This window comes from Macaca fascicularis, chromosome 4 (assembly GCF_037993035.2).
Source record: "Macaca fascicularis isolate 582-1 chromosome 4, T2T-MFA8v1.1".
Classification (NCBI taxonomy): Eukaryota; Metazoa; Chordata; class Mammalia; order Primates; family Cercopithecidae; genus Macaca; species Macaca fascicularis.
In genome coordinates this window covers 61,185,816-61,203,580 of record NC_088378.1, presented here as the reverse complement: position 1 = coordinate 61,203,580, position 17,765 = coordinate 61,185,816, and the positions used below count along the sequence as shown (strand labels likewise).

General features: G+C 39.4%; 1 protein-coding gene across 2 annotated transcripts; it reads left to right on the top strand.

Moving 5' to 3' along the window:
* Positions 1–1,640: 1,640 nt before the first annotated feature.
* On the top strand, positions 1,641–15,121 carry FBXO5 (F-box protein 5). 2 transcript variants are annotated; one of them, XM_065543597.2, is made up of 5 exons: positions 1,641–1,976; positions 9,613–10,330; positions 12,206–12,296; positions 13,199–13,381; positions 14,235–15,121. In XM_065543597.2, exons 2-5 carry the CDS (start codon positions 9,651–9,653, stop codon positions 14,484–14,486), a joined length of 1,206 nt encoding a protein of 401 aa, XP_065399669.1. In that variant the 5' UTR covers positions 1,641–1,976; positions 9,613–9,650; the 3' UTR covers positions 14,487–15,121. The 2 variants fall into 2 exon arrangements, with proteins under 2 accessions (XP_065399669.1, XP_005552222.1); XM_005552165.5 differs by having other exon boundaries at positions 1,641–2,353.
* Positions 15,122–17,765: the final 2,644 nt, after the last annotated feature.

Here is a 17,765-nt window from a genome sequence, read left to right as displayed (position 1 = left end):
AGTAATGTGAAATGTACTAAAACCAACCAGGGCTCCAGCAGACAGTGCTATAGGCTAGCACAGCATAGGCGGAAAGCACATGGACTTTTTGAATCCTGCAGACTGGCACTAGAATTTCTGCTTACTAGCTGTGTGGTTCTGGTAGCCACAGTGAGAATTCACTCACACTGAGAAGCACAACCATTATACACTGAAAATAATGCTAACCTATTGTGAGAATGAAAAGCTAACATTTACATTATTTTTTACATAAAAAAGCTGTTACAGTTTTAATATTCTATCAACAAATACCTACCTTGCCAAAATTCTTCCAACAACTAACCACTGCAATCAGAAGAAAGTCTAAACTCTACATGGAAAACCCACAAGGTCCCACAGGATCTGGCTTCTGCCTACCTCTCTAACCTCATCTCCTCTCTTTCTTGCTAAGTTGTAGTCAGGCATTCCCTCTGCTTATTATTCCCTGTTTATTATGCAGCTCTGCATGGCCAGTTCAACACTCACATCCGGGTTCAAAGCCTCAGAAAGCGTCCTGACCATCCAAAAACCTTAACCTATACTAATCTGCATTCTCTACCCCAATACATTATTTCATATCCTTTTTCGTGTTCTGAAATTGTTCACTGTCAACTTCTTTCCCATTGATCTCTGTAAACTCCCTGAAGGACAGGACTTTGTCTTTTCAACTCTGAAGCTCCAGGACCTAGCCCCAGGGCCAGGCTAGAGTGAGGCAAGGAAGCACAGGCCTCAGGTGCATTTACGGGGATGAAAAAAATTTCAGTCATCAAGAGTGACACTATTTTAATGTAACCTTTTTTTTTAAATGGAAAAGGCAAAAAGCCCATAATGAACTAATTATCAAAATTTTAGGTAGACAGGATCCACCCAGCACTTGTATGACTCATCCTAATCCTGACCGCGCCACACAGGACTCGTCACTAACGGTACTGAACACTGACTACAAATAACTCACTCCGAGGCTGCAGAAAGGCACCAGAGGGAAACAGCAAACGAGGATTCGCCTTTTTGGAGTTCACATCCCGTGGCATCACTGGGCTGTAGCCATAAAGCTGAGTTCAGGGAATGCACTGTCCTACTTAAGTGCATATTCAAATTGTGAAAAGTTGAGCATCACTAATACTCCGGTACACTTTCATACTGATGTCCACGCCAGCCATCACTAAAAACTCCCTTGGCCAGGGGCGTCCAGGGGGGACTTCTATTTATTCTTTTTTTGGGAGCAGGACTACTGTCTCCTACGCTTGGTCCTTGAAGGAGAGGAACAAAAACCCAGGAAAGCGTAAACCAAGTGTCTGAAGGGTGGCTGAAAATACAAATAAATGCGCTCGCAAGGAAGAAGTGCCTCGGTCCCACCCTCGGCCCCGCCGGAAGGCCCTGGGAGACGCAGCCGCAGGTCTCCCACAGCTGATGTCAGCCAGGCGCAGGGAGAGCCGCACAGCCCCTCTAAGCGGCCCGCCCCTCATCCAGCCCCGGGAAAAAAAAAAATCGCGGGGAACCCCGGTGCGCAAGCGCCGACCCGCCAACTCTGCAGCCACAACCCGCCAAGGCGCCTGCGCAAAGGCGTGGATCAAGGGGAGGGGCGAGTTAGGAGGGAGAGTGGAGCGCGCGCGTAAATCCTAGAGAGGCGGGCTAAGCTGGGCTGGGGGGAGGGTCCGTCTTCCGGAAAGTCTGGATTCCCGGACGAGCCGAGTTGCCGCTCACCGAACTACTGTTCGAGAGATGATCGAAGAAAGTCGGCTACCATTTGTACCCATCGAAGATCTCCAGATGGAAGCCGGCGCTGAATTTGGGCTGAGATTAGGACTTGCAGGAGGCCGGTCCGGAAGACGGCGGAGGGAATCTTGGCGGGCGCACGCATGCGTGTTAGGCCCTCCACACGTGTGGCCGGGCCGCGGCCTCCCCGCGCTCGGAGGTCCCGCCCCCGGCCGTAGCATCTTTCCGGACGTGGGTAGCCGGTAAGCTGGAAGGGGGCTGGGCTTCGCGGCTCGGCCCCGCCTCGGCAGCGTCCAATTGGGCGTGGAAGAGGGCGCCCCCACCCACCGCCCTCCTATTGGTGCGTGCATGCGAGCGACGCGCCTCATTGGACCGCGCGGATTTAGGCACCAAATTCAAAGATTTTAAAAGTACCAGCTGGCGCCTTTTAAGAGATACAGGTCTGTGAAGCAGGCAGGTTGCTCAGCTTCCCCCGGAGCGGTTCCTCTACCTGAGGCGGACTCCACGTCGGCTGGCATGAGCCGGCGCCCCTGCAGCTGCGCCCCACGGCCACCCCGCTGCTCCTGCAGCGCCAGCCCCAGCGCCGTGACAGCCGCCGGGCGTCCTCGACCCTCGGATAGTGAGTGAGGGGAGCGGGCGCGAGGGGGGCGCGCACGCCAGAGGGGTGCATGGGGAGGGCTGCAGCCTGAGGCCCTGACCCGACATCGCCCGGAGCCAGGACGCGCGGCCACGCCACACGCCCGGCCTCGGGCGGCGGCAGCGGTTCCTGGGTCCGGGAGGAGGGCGGCTGGGGATCTTGGGGAAGCCAGATGAGCCAGATGTGCAGGGGCCGGATGGCGGGCCGCAGGGTCCCGTCACTCACGCTGACCCTGGACTCCAACCCCAGGAGGTGCGGGTCGTGGCATCCCAGGGCGCCCTTTTTCCTTCTCGGAAGACCCACCAACCCCACCCTGCTTGAATAGGCGCCAAATGCCCCTCCCCTCCCCCACCCCGGAGCCCCCGGCGGTGACAGGGCTGCGAGCAGGCAGCCCCCAGGGCCTGGCCAGGTGCCTCACCTTCGTCCCTCTGCGCCGCTTTTCTACATCTGCCCCGCACCCTCACAGCCAAAGGCAGTTTCCCCGATTTTTCGCGGTCCCAGCCTTACTGGCGGGCGCGGGAGATCGCGCTCGCGGTTATCTCCCGCCTCCTCCGCGTGTCCTGCGCCCTGTGGGGCAGCCTCACCGATCTCTCAGGAGTTCTAGGGTCTCCCTCCCCACTCCCGCCAAACGGAGAGACCCCCCACCTCATTGGACCAGACTCAACTGGGACATCCAAACAAAAACGTTACGTTTTCCCATTTTTTTCTCCCTTTGCCCATTAACCCAGTCTCAGGGCCTGGAGTGGAAAGGGAAGAGTTTTTAAAAAGCAGTTTTTACCACAAACCTTGAATTTGTCCATAGTATTAAGATGATTTTGTGAGAATCGAAGAATTGGTGACTTTTTCCCCATAACTCATGAAGAACTAGATAGTCCTTTATTTCAAAGCTTGTAGAGAATGGAAGGCACTCAAATGCTTATTTTTACCCTCTTTGTTGCTACCTCTAAATAAAATCCATATGCCCTTATTTTTACCTGAGAAATAACCCAAAATGAAAAAAAATAGCAATTCGGCATTGTACTATTTTGTAATGACTCTTTTATTAGAAAAGAACTCTAAACGTCTCTGGAGAAAAAAAAAAAAAGCTTAATTTTTATTTTAATAGAAAGTATATTTCTAGAAGATCCTGGATCATCAATCTACCATTGAAATTTTGAAGCTTGATGGCTTTATGAGGGTTTTTTTTTCTTTTTTGATAACTCCATTTGTCTTTACTACCTTGCTCCTCAGAAAGAATTTACTGCCTATTGGAATTTTTTCCCCAGTTTACAGGTTTGAGGAGATGAAATTAAAAATACATATATGTTACCTCCAGATAGTTTTGAAAGTAGGCTTTTCTAAAATTTTCTCTTAAAGATTATGGTCACAAGCATTGGGCCTCTTAAACTCTTAAGGAATGGCCATGCCTAACGTTGACCACATGGTGGTTATCTGTAGGTATTAGAGACTGGAACTTAATTATTTTAGTTAACAGAAGAGTTACAAAGATTTTTAAGGACTGCAGCCTTATTTATGATATTTAATATGGAGGATCAGGTCTATATTGGAAAATTAAATGTAAAGTCAAACATTGTAAAATTTTCTTTTCTCTGTATGACTGGGCTGGGAGTCGGTAAATGAGAAATTTAAACAATGCCATGTATGAGTCTTATTACTATCTGCGCTTGGGGGAAAAGTAGGAATAGGACATTCCAAGTTCACAAAGCTAGTCAAAAGGTTAAGCCAGGATTTTCATTCAAACTTGGATCTGATTCTTAACTCTATACATTCTAATGGAAAAGTATGTGTTATTCTGAAATATATACTTCTTTGTGAAATGTGCTTTACTACTTTTAAATGTTAATGATTGGCAATGTAAGGAATATGAAGGGATTTGGCTTATGTGATTAAAAATAGATTGTATTGACTAGACCCTTGTGACAGGGACTTTGCCTTGCATTTAGTCCTGTTTTATTGTCTTACTCCCATTTTATGGATGAGGAAACTAAGGTTTTTAAGCGTTAATTTCATCAGTTTTTCCATAACTTAGTAAATAGCACTATATCACCTTAGATACTCAAGCCTTAAACCCCAGGGTGTTTTTTTACTCTCCTTTTCTTCATATCCACATCTAGTAGATTAGCAGCAAATTGACTTTACCCTCCTAAATAACAGACCTTGAATCTATGCAGTTATTTTCATTTCCACTACAATCCTTCTAGTCTGAGTTTCCCACACTCTGTACTTCTGTGATAAACACTTCGAACTATATTCTCTCTGCTTCTACTTTTACCTTCCTGCAATTCATTCTCCACAACTGCCAGTGATCTTCCAAAAATGTAAACCAAACCTCAGTCCTCCACATAGGACCCAGCCTACCCCACAAATCTGCAGATCATTCTACCTCTTCAACTATAATTTTCAATAACCTCCCCCAACTCAGCCCTACAGATATTTCTCTTTATTGAGCACTCACATTTTTCCTTGTTTCCTATGTTTCCCACCATCTGGAACTCTTCCACTAGATTTCCATAAGGTGTTCAGATTTCAGAATGTCAGCTTTGCTAAAAGATCATCCCTAATTAATATCTTTCTCTCCCCCTACCCTGGCACTGAGTGGATGTTGGATAAATAAGTGAAATGGTTCAACTGAACTCTTAGCCCTCATCTGTTTAATTCAAGAGGTTATGAAGCCATATAATATTTTCTGTCTTTCTGGATAATAAGTCAATTATATGAATATTTCACATATTTCCCAAATTTGGCCTGGTCATTGGAAAAGACTTAGCTAGTTAAAAGGAATGGATTTAACCTTTTGCAAACAGTTGCTTCAGCTTCCTTTTTTATAAAACATCATGCTATGCTAATCTGTTTCTTCTGCAGTATTGTTATGGAAATGAAAAACATTAATTTCATGTTTTAAAATTAAATCAACAACCAATATCCGGATTTCACTTTCATTTAATACCTTTCTCCAAAAAAAAAAGGAAATCAGAGTTCCTTGGAGAAATGACTGATTCTAGGGCTGGAACAGGGAAATTAGAAGATACGCTTAGAGCATCTTGTAGTCCCAGAAAGTAAGGGATGTTCAAAACACAAAATGATTTAAGTATGTGAAATGGACACCAATGTCAACTGAAAGAGCTCACAATAGCAAAAGCTGGAACAATTTGAGCAATACAATAAGTAGTATTGGATTATAACCCAAAGTCTATGAGTTTATACTGATATAAATGATTGGTAGTATGAATAAATAGGAAATTAATGGACAAATCTGCTGTACAGAAGAATTCCAAATGATTTATAAATTTACTTCTTTAAGTGTGAGGTGTGCATAGTGACTTCCTTCCAAAAAGTTTCAAGAGGAAAAAGAACAAAAAGGAGTAACTTTACATTTGGAAGAAGCTCAGAAATACTACCTCAGCCAAGTCATCAAGGTTAACATCAGTTCAAATCATAGGACCTTACCTCTGTGGTCTAAAAACCCACAGCCCCAGACTAAGGCTGAGAAAAACTTGACAAATCCTAATTGTGGAACAGGCTACAAAATAACCAGTATTTCTCAGAATTGTCAAGGTAATTATCAACAAGGAAATTGTCATAGTCAAGAGGAGCCTGAGGAGATATGATGACTAAATATAATGTATCCTAGATAAGACCCTGGAAGAGTAAAAAGACTTAAGGTAGGAACAACAGCAGTCCACATAAAATAGGGATTTTAGTTAATGCAGCAATATTGGTTAATTTGTTGTGACATGCATTCATGTTAGTAATATAAGTTGAGCAATGGGGGTACAGGAGTTCTGCACTATTCTTGCAGCTTTTCTGTAAATTCAGAATAAGTTTATTAAAATTCTTTTAAAATACCAAACCTTTTTTTCTTTTTTCTTTTTTTTTTAAGACAGGGTTTCCCTCTGTCTTCCAGGCTGGAATGCAGTGGTACGATCACAACTCCCTGCAGCCTCAACCTCCCAGGCTCAAACAATTCTCCCGCTTCAACCTCCCTAATAGTTGGGACCACAGGTGCATGCCACCATGCCCAGCTAGTTTCTTTTTAAAATTTTTATAGAGGTGGGGTCTCTTTATGTTGCCTAGACTGGTCTGAACTCATGCAATCTCCCAATCCCAGCCTCCCAAAGTGTTGGGATTATAGGCATGAGCCACTGCACCTGACCTAAATACTAAATCTAATTATTCATGTGAAAATATATGTTGTTGCAAGAGGAATGTGGTAGTCATTTTAACTCCTTAAGTGCTAATTTCATGAGGAAGAATACAGATTCTAATGTTGGTATTAGCTAACAAAAAAAAAATGGGAAACACATTTTTATATCATATGTCTTCATTATGTCAGGCACTGGTGTTTGCTTGGATTTTGTCATAAGCAGTAACAGTCATGTCTGGCCTTTAAGAAACTTAAAAGTACTTTTAAAAATTTCAATTTGGTAGTGCTTTAAAGTAGGGTTTGATGAGATCTGAAAAGTTCCCTCAAAAACAAAAAAAGAAGAAGAAGAAGAAGCAGCTCTCCATGAGTAATGGATTAGAAGGTAAATAGGCAAAGGAAGCGGAAAAGATATTCTAAGTAGGGAAAGACATAAAGTACAAAGCCCCTGGGATGGAAAGGTCATTGTTACTAAGGACTGAAAAAGGGCCAGCTCACATGAGAAAAAAAATGTACACATTTTTTTCTTTAGTACCTTAAGTGCGCTTGCACCATAAATTCTGGCTTTTCTGTCATTTTTATAAACAGTATAAATGTTATTCGTAAGATCTGTTTTTCCAGAGCACCTCATTATAATGAGGAAGAGAGATCTGGCTCATTTAATTAACTACCTGTATTGGGCAAACTAAGCTACACACTTCAGTATGCTCAATTGTAAAAATAACAATTCCCCATCCTACTTCAAAAGGTTTGTAAGCATTGGAAATTGCAAACTTCTAAACAAGTATAAAGTATTTGCATCATTATTAGCTCTAATTTTAAAGAACTGTCCATATTCAAAGAACAGTGTTGAATGAAAGAGGTTCTATAGGACAACCTCCCAGTAACTGTTCTAAAGACAGCAGAAAGAGAATGACTTTGAATTCCTGAAGTATTTTCAGGCCTTTTTGGTTTAGGCAACTAAACAAAGCAGAGCGTGCCTTCATAAGTGGCTTCTGCTTTTTTATCCTCTCATGTAAATTGTGGTCATGTATAAATCAAACCTAATTCTTTAGTTGATTTGAGGCAAAAATAGAAGCAGTCTCTTGGTATTTTTTACTTTTCCTCTGAATGAAAGTAAACCACTCAGAATCATTTGTTCTAGATTTAGGGTTAATTAGGGAGCTAGAATTTGTATATTCTTTATTTTTTATGCAGCTCAACTCTTAATTTTCTGTTTAGTGGATCCTGGAGCACATATTATGTGTCTTTCACTGTATTAACATTGGGAATTTACAAGCAGTTTCTCTCTACAAGTTACGTTCTATGAAAGTATCCATTTGTACTTTGAGTTGAAAAGTTTTGCTCTATGTAAAAAAATGGTTAAATTTAATGTGAACACATTGCCAATATTTAGTGCAGACTAAGCATACTGATGCCATATACATTTACTTACAGGATAAATTGTTAGCTATATATTTAGAGATGTGGGGATGGTAGATGGCTTGTGTGGGGATGGTAGATGGGGCACATTTTAACCTGGCATTTAATATTCAGGCTTTCTTAGCTCATGTCCGCATTGTTTCCCTACTCTTATTCTCTGCCTTCAACAATGCTAAACAGTTTCTGAACCCATCTACCATATTCCTTCCCAGCATTGTGCCATTGCTCAAATTGTGAATGCCCTTACCAGGCCACTGTTGCCTGACAATCCTAATCACTTTTTAGAGTTGTGGTTCTCAACTGAAGAATAGAGGAAATTTTGCAGCTGGCCTTTTCCCCTCCCCAATATTTGGCAATAACTGGTAACTGGAGATATTGCATATTGGGAGTGGGGGCTGCCCCTGGTGTCTAATGGGTAAAGGCTGCTTAACATCCTACGATGCACAGGACAACCCCTGAGAACAAAGAGGCATTTACTGCAAAATGTCTATAGCACAGGGATGGTGAAACCTTTCTTTAAAGCTATCTTAAGACGCTGCCTGCTCCATTGTGTCTTAACTGATTTCTTAGGTCCTGAGTGTTGGAGCAGGGTGGTAATAAAACCCTGAACAAATCTTTCCCTTTTTTCTATTTATCATTAATAGCAAGTTTATCTTAAGTTATTTAAAGCAATTGAACAGTAATTTACACCTGCTGCCCTACCACTCATATTTTTAAATCTGGTTAATTGATTAGAGTGTCATTCTTTTCTTATTTACCAACTCTTATTTTTGATTGATAGCAGAACTATTCATTCTTACGGTGGAATGTCTTTGTTCAGTGATTAAAAGACAGCAGTTTCCAGCACATTATTAGAGAAGATACAGGGAGATGTCCCTGTACTTGAGTTTACTATCCAGTAAGGTAGACAAACACTTGAAATATATTAGAAGGTCACCAAGAGCACCCATCAGAATAAAACTTGGAGATAAGAGCTGTGGGAATTCAGGTAGACTTTAATTTATAGTTGTTTAAATGTGTTATTAGTTCTTTTCTCCATGCTACCTATAGATTTCTTGATTAGTTATTTTAAGGCTTGCAATCATTGCTAATGGTGAAATAATATACAAAATTTTTATTATTTTTATCAAGATTATTCCCACCCTTATACATTGTCCTCCTGTACTAATCTTAACCATTTTTGCTGTCAGTGGCTTGGGTTGTGCTTAAGTCAAAGAGAACCATATGTCATTTAAGTCCAAGGAATAAACACTGAATCTAAAAGTATTTGTGGTTACTTTAAGGATAACTTTGACCATAGAGCCTACTCTTTTGATACATCACATTTCCTCATTTATTCCATAAACACAGATGTTTATTATATAGCCCCTTTTTCCACTGTTTTTTACTCAATCAGTTATAGATAACAGTCAGATGTTACAGCTATCCAAAAGCAGTCTGTTCTGAAATGCCTTCTCAAGAATAATATAATTTGTATATACTTACAAGATTTAAGTAATATTTTCACATATTGTTGTCATATCAATAATTAAACTTGAATAACATCACAGCTGTATAAGCAAGTACACGTAGACAATACCTAACGCTGAGAGATTGCAAAGTAATCTTTGTATATCCCAATTGAAGAAGTAGGGATGTGTGGAAATTTTGCCATTAAGATGTTATGTTCTTTTTATAGGTTGTAAAGAAGAAGAAAGTTCTACCCTTTCTGTCAAAATGAAGTGTGATTTTAATTGTAACCATGTTCATTCCGGACTTAAACTGGTAAAACCTGATGACATTGGAAGACTAGTTTCCTACACCCCTGCATATTTGGAAGGTTCCTGTAAAGACTGCATTAAAGACTATGAAAGGCTGTCATGTATTGGGTCACCGATTGTGAGCCCTAGGATTGTAGAACTTGAAACTGAAAGCAAACCCTTGCATAACAAGGAAAATCAACATGTGCAACAAACACTTAATAGTACAAATGAAATAGAAGCACTAGAGACCAGTAGACTTTATGAAGACAGTGGCTATTCCTCATTTTCTCAACAAAGTGGCCTCAGTGAACATGAAGAAGGTAGCCTCCTGGAGGAAAATTTCAGTGACAGTCCACAGTCCTGCCTGCTACAGATACAAAGCCCAGACCAATATCCCAACAAAAACTTGCTGCCAGTTCTTCATTTTGAAAAAGTGGTTTGTTCAACATTAAAAAAGAATGCAAAGCGAAATCCTAAAGTAGATCGGGAGATGCTGAAGGAAATTATAGCCAGAGGAAATTTTAGACTGCAAAATATAATTGGCAGAAAAATGGGCCTAGAATGTGTAGATATTCTCAGCGAACTCTTTCGAAGGGGACTCAGACATCTCTTAGCAACTATTTTAGCACAACTCAGTGACATGGACTTAATCAAGTAAGTACTGTTTTGAATATATATGTTAGCATAATCCACTGAACATTGCTATTAGTGGCTCAGTACCACCAGCTCATGCAAAGGCTGTTGTACAGGTTGAGTGTCCCTCATCTGAAATGCTTGGGACCAGAAGGATTTCAGATGTTTTTCGAATTTTGGAATATTTGTATTATACCCTACAGGTTAAACAGTTGAACATCCCTAATCCGAAATCCAGAAGTGCTCCAATGTGCATTTCCTTTGAGCATCATGTCAGCATTCAGAAGTTTTCAGATTTTTGGATTAGAGATGCTCAACCTGTTGTAGGTAACCTTACAATGTTGTTTAATTGCGGTAATGACTTTTGCTGGTGTTTTGCTACCTATGTGCCACTAAGATGAAAGAAAACTTTAGAATTATGCATTTAACCTAGTCATTTCAGATTTTATATTCATGCTATTACAAAACTGTTTCTATTGGATTAGGATCTTTGTTCCTTTTAGTTTTGACATTTCTAATATGTAAGTTACATCTTTGGGGCTTAACTATAAAACAGCCTAGTTCCAGTCTACATGTCTAATAGGCATTATGACTTGTCACACCAGAAAGTATGAAGTAATTTTTGTTCTTTCTGAGCCATTTTTTGGTGGTAGGGCTCTCCTAGGTTTGATAGTCATGAAAATATGAAGATCCACAAATAGAGATTTGTGATTTATTATTATTATGTATGTATGTATGTATGTATGTATGTATTTATTTTGAGACAGGGTTTCACTCCCATCACCCAGGCTGGAGTGCAATGGTGCAATCTTGGCTTACTGCAACCTCCACCTCCCAGGCTCTGTTTATAATGATTTCTTAGAAACCTTGTGCTAACCACCATTTCTTTCTCAATCTACCAAGGAAAATCATTTAGTCAGATAACTTTGAGAATTAAGGTGATTATGCAGACTAGAATTAGATAGGACTCAACTGGGGTTGGGTTTTTGTTTTTTGTTTTTTGTTTTTTTTGGCTTTTTGAAAAATTATCTGGAGGTACTCTTTGCAAGTATGAGTTTACACTGGTCTTTATGAAACAAGAGCTAAAGCAAAACAGATATAAACAGCTTCTTGGTTTTTTTTGTTTTTGTTTTTTGAGAAGGAGTCTCGCCCTATCACCAGGCTGGAGTGCAGTGGCGCGATCTCGGCTCACTGCAGCCTCTGCCTCCCGGGTTCAAGCAATTCTCCTGCCTCAGCCTTCTGAGTAGCTGGCACTACAGGCACGTGCCACCATGCCCAGCTAATTTTTGTATTTTTAGTAGACACGGGGTTTCACTGTGTTGGACAGGATGGTCTCTCGATCTCTTGACCTTGTGATCTGCCCACTTTGACCTCCCAAGGTGCTGGGATTACAGGCATGAGCCTAAACAGCTTGAGGGACAATCAAATCAGTATCACAGATTCTACTTTTTCTGTTAACATAGTGAGTTTCTAAAGTTGGTTTCTAATAGCAGTCTGCCTAGAGTACTTTGAAATTTGTCTATTACTTTTACCAGATAGCTAACATGGTATCATATATATATGTGTATATATATATATATACACACACACACACACACAATGGTGGCTACTATTTGATGTTTGCAGATATTGTGAAAAAATACTCTACAAAGCAGTGGTTCTTAAGCCTCAATGCACTTAGAATTACTTGATGAGGAGGGAGCTTTTTAAAAATACAGAGCCCTGAGCTCCATTTTAGACCAGTTAAAACTGCCAGGCAATTGTAATGTGGTCAGGTTTGAGAAGCACTACTAATAATGTAAATACCTTTTTGCACTGCTAATGTTTTTCTACTGTATTCATCTTAGCTCTTTGTGATGCTTTAATTATTTCATTTATGGTAATTTACTTTTCCAGTGTGTCTAAAGTGAGCACAACTTGGAAGAAGATCCTGGAAGATGATAAGGGGGCATTCCAGTTGTACAGTAAAGCAATACAAAGAGTTACCGTAAGTGTTTGCAGATGATGTTTTTAGTTAAAAATGCACTGCTAGTGCTCTTCTAGAAATAGAGAAGAAAAAAAAAACAGGTAATCTGGAAACACTTCTTTACATTCATAAAGTATTTCAACCTTATACTAGAACTTAGAAACCACATTCAAAAATAAATCTCAACTCAATCATTTATTTCTTGGATTCTTCCTAGAAATAGAATGTCTAAAGTAACAAAGGGAAAATTACTCAATTCTCAGATAGAGTTGACCATTTAGTCAATCTTAGTTGCCAGTTGTGTGTATGTGTATTTTACAACGTGGAAAATTTGGAAAAGCTGTTTCACTTTTTAGGTATTAAGTACCATATCTCTGCCTTTAAAGTGATTTCTCACAGTTTTGGTTCACAGTTTCTGTCTATAAGTTAGGCTTGGTATGTGTGAGTATTTAGGTATTGCTTTGTTTAAGTATGTGCAGGTAAATTGCATGTAGGGATAAGTCTCTTACATAATCTTGTCATTTCTTTTTGTTTGTTTGTTTTTTTGAGACAGAGTCTCGCTCTGTCGCCCAGGCTGGAGTGCAATGGCCGGATCTCAGCTCACTGGAAGCTCCGCCTCCCGGGTTTACGCCATTCTCCTGCCTCAGCCTCCCAAGTAGCTGGGACTACAGGCGCCTGCCACCATACCTGGCTAATTTTTTTTATGTGTTTAGTAGAGATGGGGTTTCACCGTGTTAGCCAGGATGATCTCGATCTCCTGACCTCGTGATCCGCCCATCTCGGTCTCCCAAAGTGCTGGGATTACAGGCTTGAGCCACCACGCCCGGCCATCATTTCTTTTATGTACAAACATAAAAATGTCTCATTGTTGAGGATACAGGAAATAATTTCTAAGTTCTATTGAAACTTTTTTTTTTTATTAGGAAAACAACAATAAATTTTCACCACATGCGTCAACCAGAGAATTTGTTATGTTCAGAACCCCACTGGCTTCTGTTCAGAAATCAGCAGCCCAGACTTCTCTCAAAAAAGATGCTCAAACCAAGGTATCCAATCAAGGTGATCAGAAGGGTTCTACTTATAGTCGACACAATGAATTCTCTGAGGTAATTTTTTGTCTAATCATAAATCTTAAAACATAAGGGATTTAGAGTAAGAAATGTAAAAGAACTTTCAAGGTCAAAATGTAACTTGGCTCTAGATAATAACTAGTTTATTCTCTGACATTATGAAACCTGATATTGGTGATCATTTAAATTTAATTGTAGTATGATTAGAACTATTAGGGATTTCATTAGTGTCCTGTTCATTTCACTCACAATAATGTGGAAAACAAACATGAAATTAGGAAAGTACACAGAAATGTATGTCTGAATATTAGGTACTGTTTGGCATTGTTTATGAAAGTTCAGTGATTTTGGGTTCTAATTTAGAAACTGAGGAAATAATGAAAAACCTAGATTTCTTATAAAAGTAGTCAATACTACATTTTGCAGTTTCCACCTTTAAGAACTGAGGAAGAGAGTTAAGTGGAAAAAGGCAAGCTTTCTAAACTTGAAGGCCTTCTATTATACCCTCAGATCAGTGAGTGATGTGTGCTAAAAGTTCTACTCACATGTAGATAACTTTGCAAGCTTAATTTAGATAACTTACCAAAATTATAGAATATTTTCTGATTCATGTTGATCAGTAAATGTAAATCCTACATAACAAAACTAGTCTTAAATTTTATGCCATAATGAGTAATGCAACATACAAATTTATTCAGAAAGTATTTATTGAGCATCTGCTAGCAGGTACTACATAGATAAAACTTAGGGCAGTAGTTATCGTATGTGTGACAGTGATATTTCATACATGTATTGGGGAAGGTGCAAGGGTGTCCTTCTTGGTTTTACTAACTAAAGTACATGTAATCCTTGCTGAAATTTGTTTATAGTTGTTTTTTTTTCTTTTTAGGTTGCCAAGACTTTGAAAAAGAATGAAAGCCTCAAAGCCTGTATTCGCTGTAATTCACCTGCAAAATATGATTGCTATTTACAACGGGCAACCTGCAAACGAGAAGGCTGTGGATTTGATTATTGTACGAGGTGTCTCTGTAATTACCATACTACTAAAGACTGTTCAGATGGCAAGCTCCTCAAAGCCAGTTGTAAAATAGGTCCCCTGCCTGGTACAAAGAAAAGCAAAAAGAATTTACGAAGATTGTGATCTCTTATTAAATCAATTGTTACTGATCATGAATGTTAGTTAGAAAATGTTAGGTTTTAACTTAAAAAAATATTGTATTGTGATTTTCAATTTTATGTTGAAATCAGTGTAGTATCCTGAGGTTTTTTCCCCCCAGAGGATAAAGAGGATAGACAACCTCTTAAACTATTTTTACAATTTAATGAGAAAAAGTTTAAAATTCTCAATACAAATCAAACAATTTAAATATTTTAAGAAAAAAGGAAAAGTAGATAGTTATGTGATACTGAGGGTTAAAAAAAAAAATTGATTCAATTTTATGGTAAAGGAAACTCATGCAGTTTTACCCAGGCAGTCTTAAATGTAAGTCTGGTTTTCCATCTGTTAGCATTTCAGACATTTTATACTCATCTTACTCAATTGATACCAATGGGAATATCAACTTCTGGAGTCTATTAAATGTTTTGTCACCTTTCTAAAGCTTTTTTTGTGTGTATATTTCCCAAGAAAGTATCCTTGTAAAAACGTGCTTGTTTTCCTTATTTCTGAAATCTGTTTTAATATTTTTGTAGACATGTAAATATTTCTGTATTTTTTATATGTCAAAGAAAATGTCTTTTGTATGTACATACAAAAATAAATTTTGCTAAATAAAATTGTTACAAGCTTAATGTATAGCTTTTATAAACATTGTAATCCTGGAAACAACTGAATTAGGAAGCTGCAGTAGACGCGTTTGTGTGAAGGCATTGAATGGATTTTTGTGATGGTTTTTCTGGGGAGCTTCTGAGATTTTTAGACAGTACCCTGATCCCGGTTTTTCCCCACTTAATAGCTTAATTCAGTAGTTGTGGGTTGGGTCTTGAGATAAATATCTCGAGATGATTCAATACAGGAAGAGCATAAAAGACACTGGTAAATACTGATGTAATTTATCACTAAACCAGCTGAACTTGGATTAAATAGCACCCCATACCCCCAAAAAAGCTAGAAGGATTTAAATTGTATAGAATAAGACACCGTCTTGGCTGCAGTCAAACACATGTGCTAGTAACAAGAGCCCAGAACAAGGATGTCTTTATTCCTTAATTCCAAAGTTATGTTTCAGTTTCAATTATGAATATGGGGAAATCCTAAGAGGTTGAATTCAGACTAGACCCTTCAAAGATTGAAGGGTGGGCCTTGAATGCTATCAATTAGGCCCCAAAGAAGTTTAAGGGCTTTGCCTTTGATCTCAACAAAAACCTAAGGTAGAGGGTCCCTCCTGTCAACTCCCAGTCAATCACTGATCTTTGTCACTGTAGACTTTTCCAAGGATTTTCTATAAATGGAGTCAAAGTTTGCTTTCACTGAAGGCTATTTTGACATTCATCTGTGTGCATGCATCAGTAGTTAATGGGCTTTCCTTACGAGGCAGTATGCTGTTGGATATACGAGTTCATTCACCAGTTGATGGATGTTTCGCTCTTTACTCCATTTTCTGCTATTACAAGTAAGGTGCTGTCAGTGCAATCAAATTAGAACTCAAGATTAAGGAACTCACTCAGAACCACACAACTACATGCAAACTGAACAACTTGCACCAGAATGACTACTGGGTGAATAACAAAATTGAGGCAGAAATAAAGATGTTCCTTGAAACCAATGAGAACAAAGACAACGTACCAGATTCTCTGGGACACATTTAAAGCAGTGTGTAGAGAGAAATTTATAGCACTAAATGCACACAAGAAGGCAGGAAAGATCTATAATTGACACCTAACATCACAACTAAAAGGACTAGAGGAGCAAGAGCAAACAAATTCAAAAGCTAGCAGAAAATAAGAACTAAGCAAAACTGAAGGAGATAGATGAAAAACCTTCAAAAAAATCAGTGAATCCAGGAGCTGATGTTTTGAGAAGATCAACAAAATAGACCGCTAGCCAGACTAATGAAGAAAAGAGAAGAATCAAATAGATGCAATAAAAAATGATAAAGAGGATATAACCACCAATCCCACAGAAATGCAAACTACCATCACAGAATACTATAAACGCCTCCACACAAATAAACTAGAAAATCTATAAGAAATGGGTAAATTCCTGGACATATACTCCCTCCCAAGACTAAAGCAGGAAGAAGTCAAATCCCTGAATAGACCAACAACAAGTTCTGAAATTGAGGCAGTAATTGATAGCCTACCAACCAAAAAAAGTCCAGGAAGGGATGGATTCACAGCCGAAATTCTACCAGAGGTACAAAGAGGAACTGGTACCATTCCTTCTTAAACCATTCCAAACAATAGAAAAAGAGGGAATTCGCCCTAACTCATTTTATGAGGCCAGCATCATCCTGATACCAAAACCTGGCAGGGAGATAACAAAAAAAGAGAATTTCAGACCAATATCCCTGATGAACATCGATGTGAAAATCCTCAATAAATTACTGGCAAACTGAATCCAGCAGCACATCAAAAAGCTTACCTATAATGATCAAGTCAGCTTCATCCCTGGGATGCAAGGCTGGTTCAACATACGCAAATCAATAAATGTAATCCATCACAAACAGAGCCAATGACAAAACCACATGATTATCTCAATAGATACAGAAAAGGCCTTCGACTAAATTCAACAGCCCTTCATGCTAAAAACTCTCAATAAATTAGGTATTGATGGAACATATCTCAAAATAATAAGAGCTATTTATGACAGTCCCACAGCCAATATCATACTGAATGGGCAAAAATTGGAAGCATTCCCTTTGAAAACAGGCACAAGACAAGGATGCCCTCTCTCACCACTGCTGTTCAACGTAATGTTGGAAGTTCTGGCCAGGGCAATAAGGCAAGAAAATAAATAAAGGATATTCAATTAGGAAAAGAGGAAGTCAAATTGTCTCTGTTTGCAGATGACATGACGGTATATTTAGAAAACCCCATCATCTCAGCCCAAAATCTCCTTAAGCTGATAAGCAACTTCAGCAAAGTCTCAGGATACAAAATCAATGTGCAAAAATCACAAGCATTCCTATATACCAATAACAGAGAAACAGAGAGCCAAATCATGAGTGAACTCCCATTCACAATTATTACAAAGAGAATAAAATACCTAGGAATACAACTTACAAGGGATTGAAGGACCTTTTCAAGGAGAACTACAAACCACTGCTCAAGGAAATAAGAGAGGACACAAACAAATGGAAAAACATTACATGCTCATGGATAGGAAGAATCAATATCGTGAAAATGGCCATGCTACCCAAAATAATTTATAGATTCAATGCTATCCCCATCAGGCTACCATTGACTTTCTTACAGAATT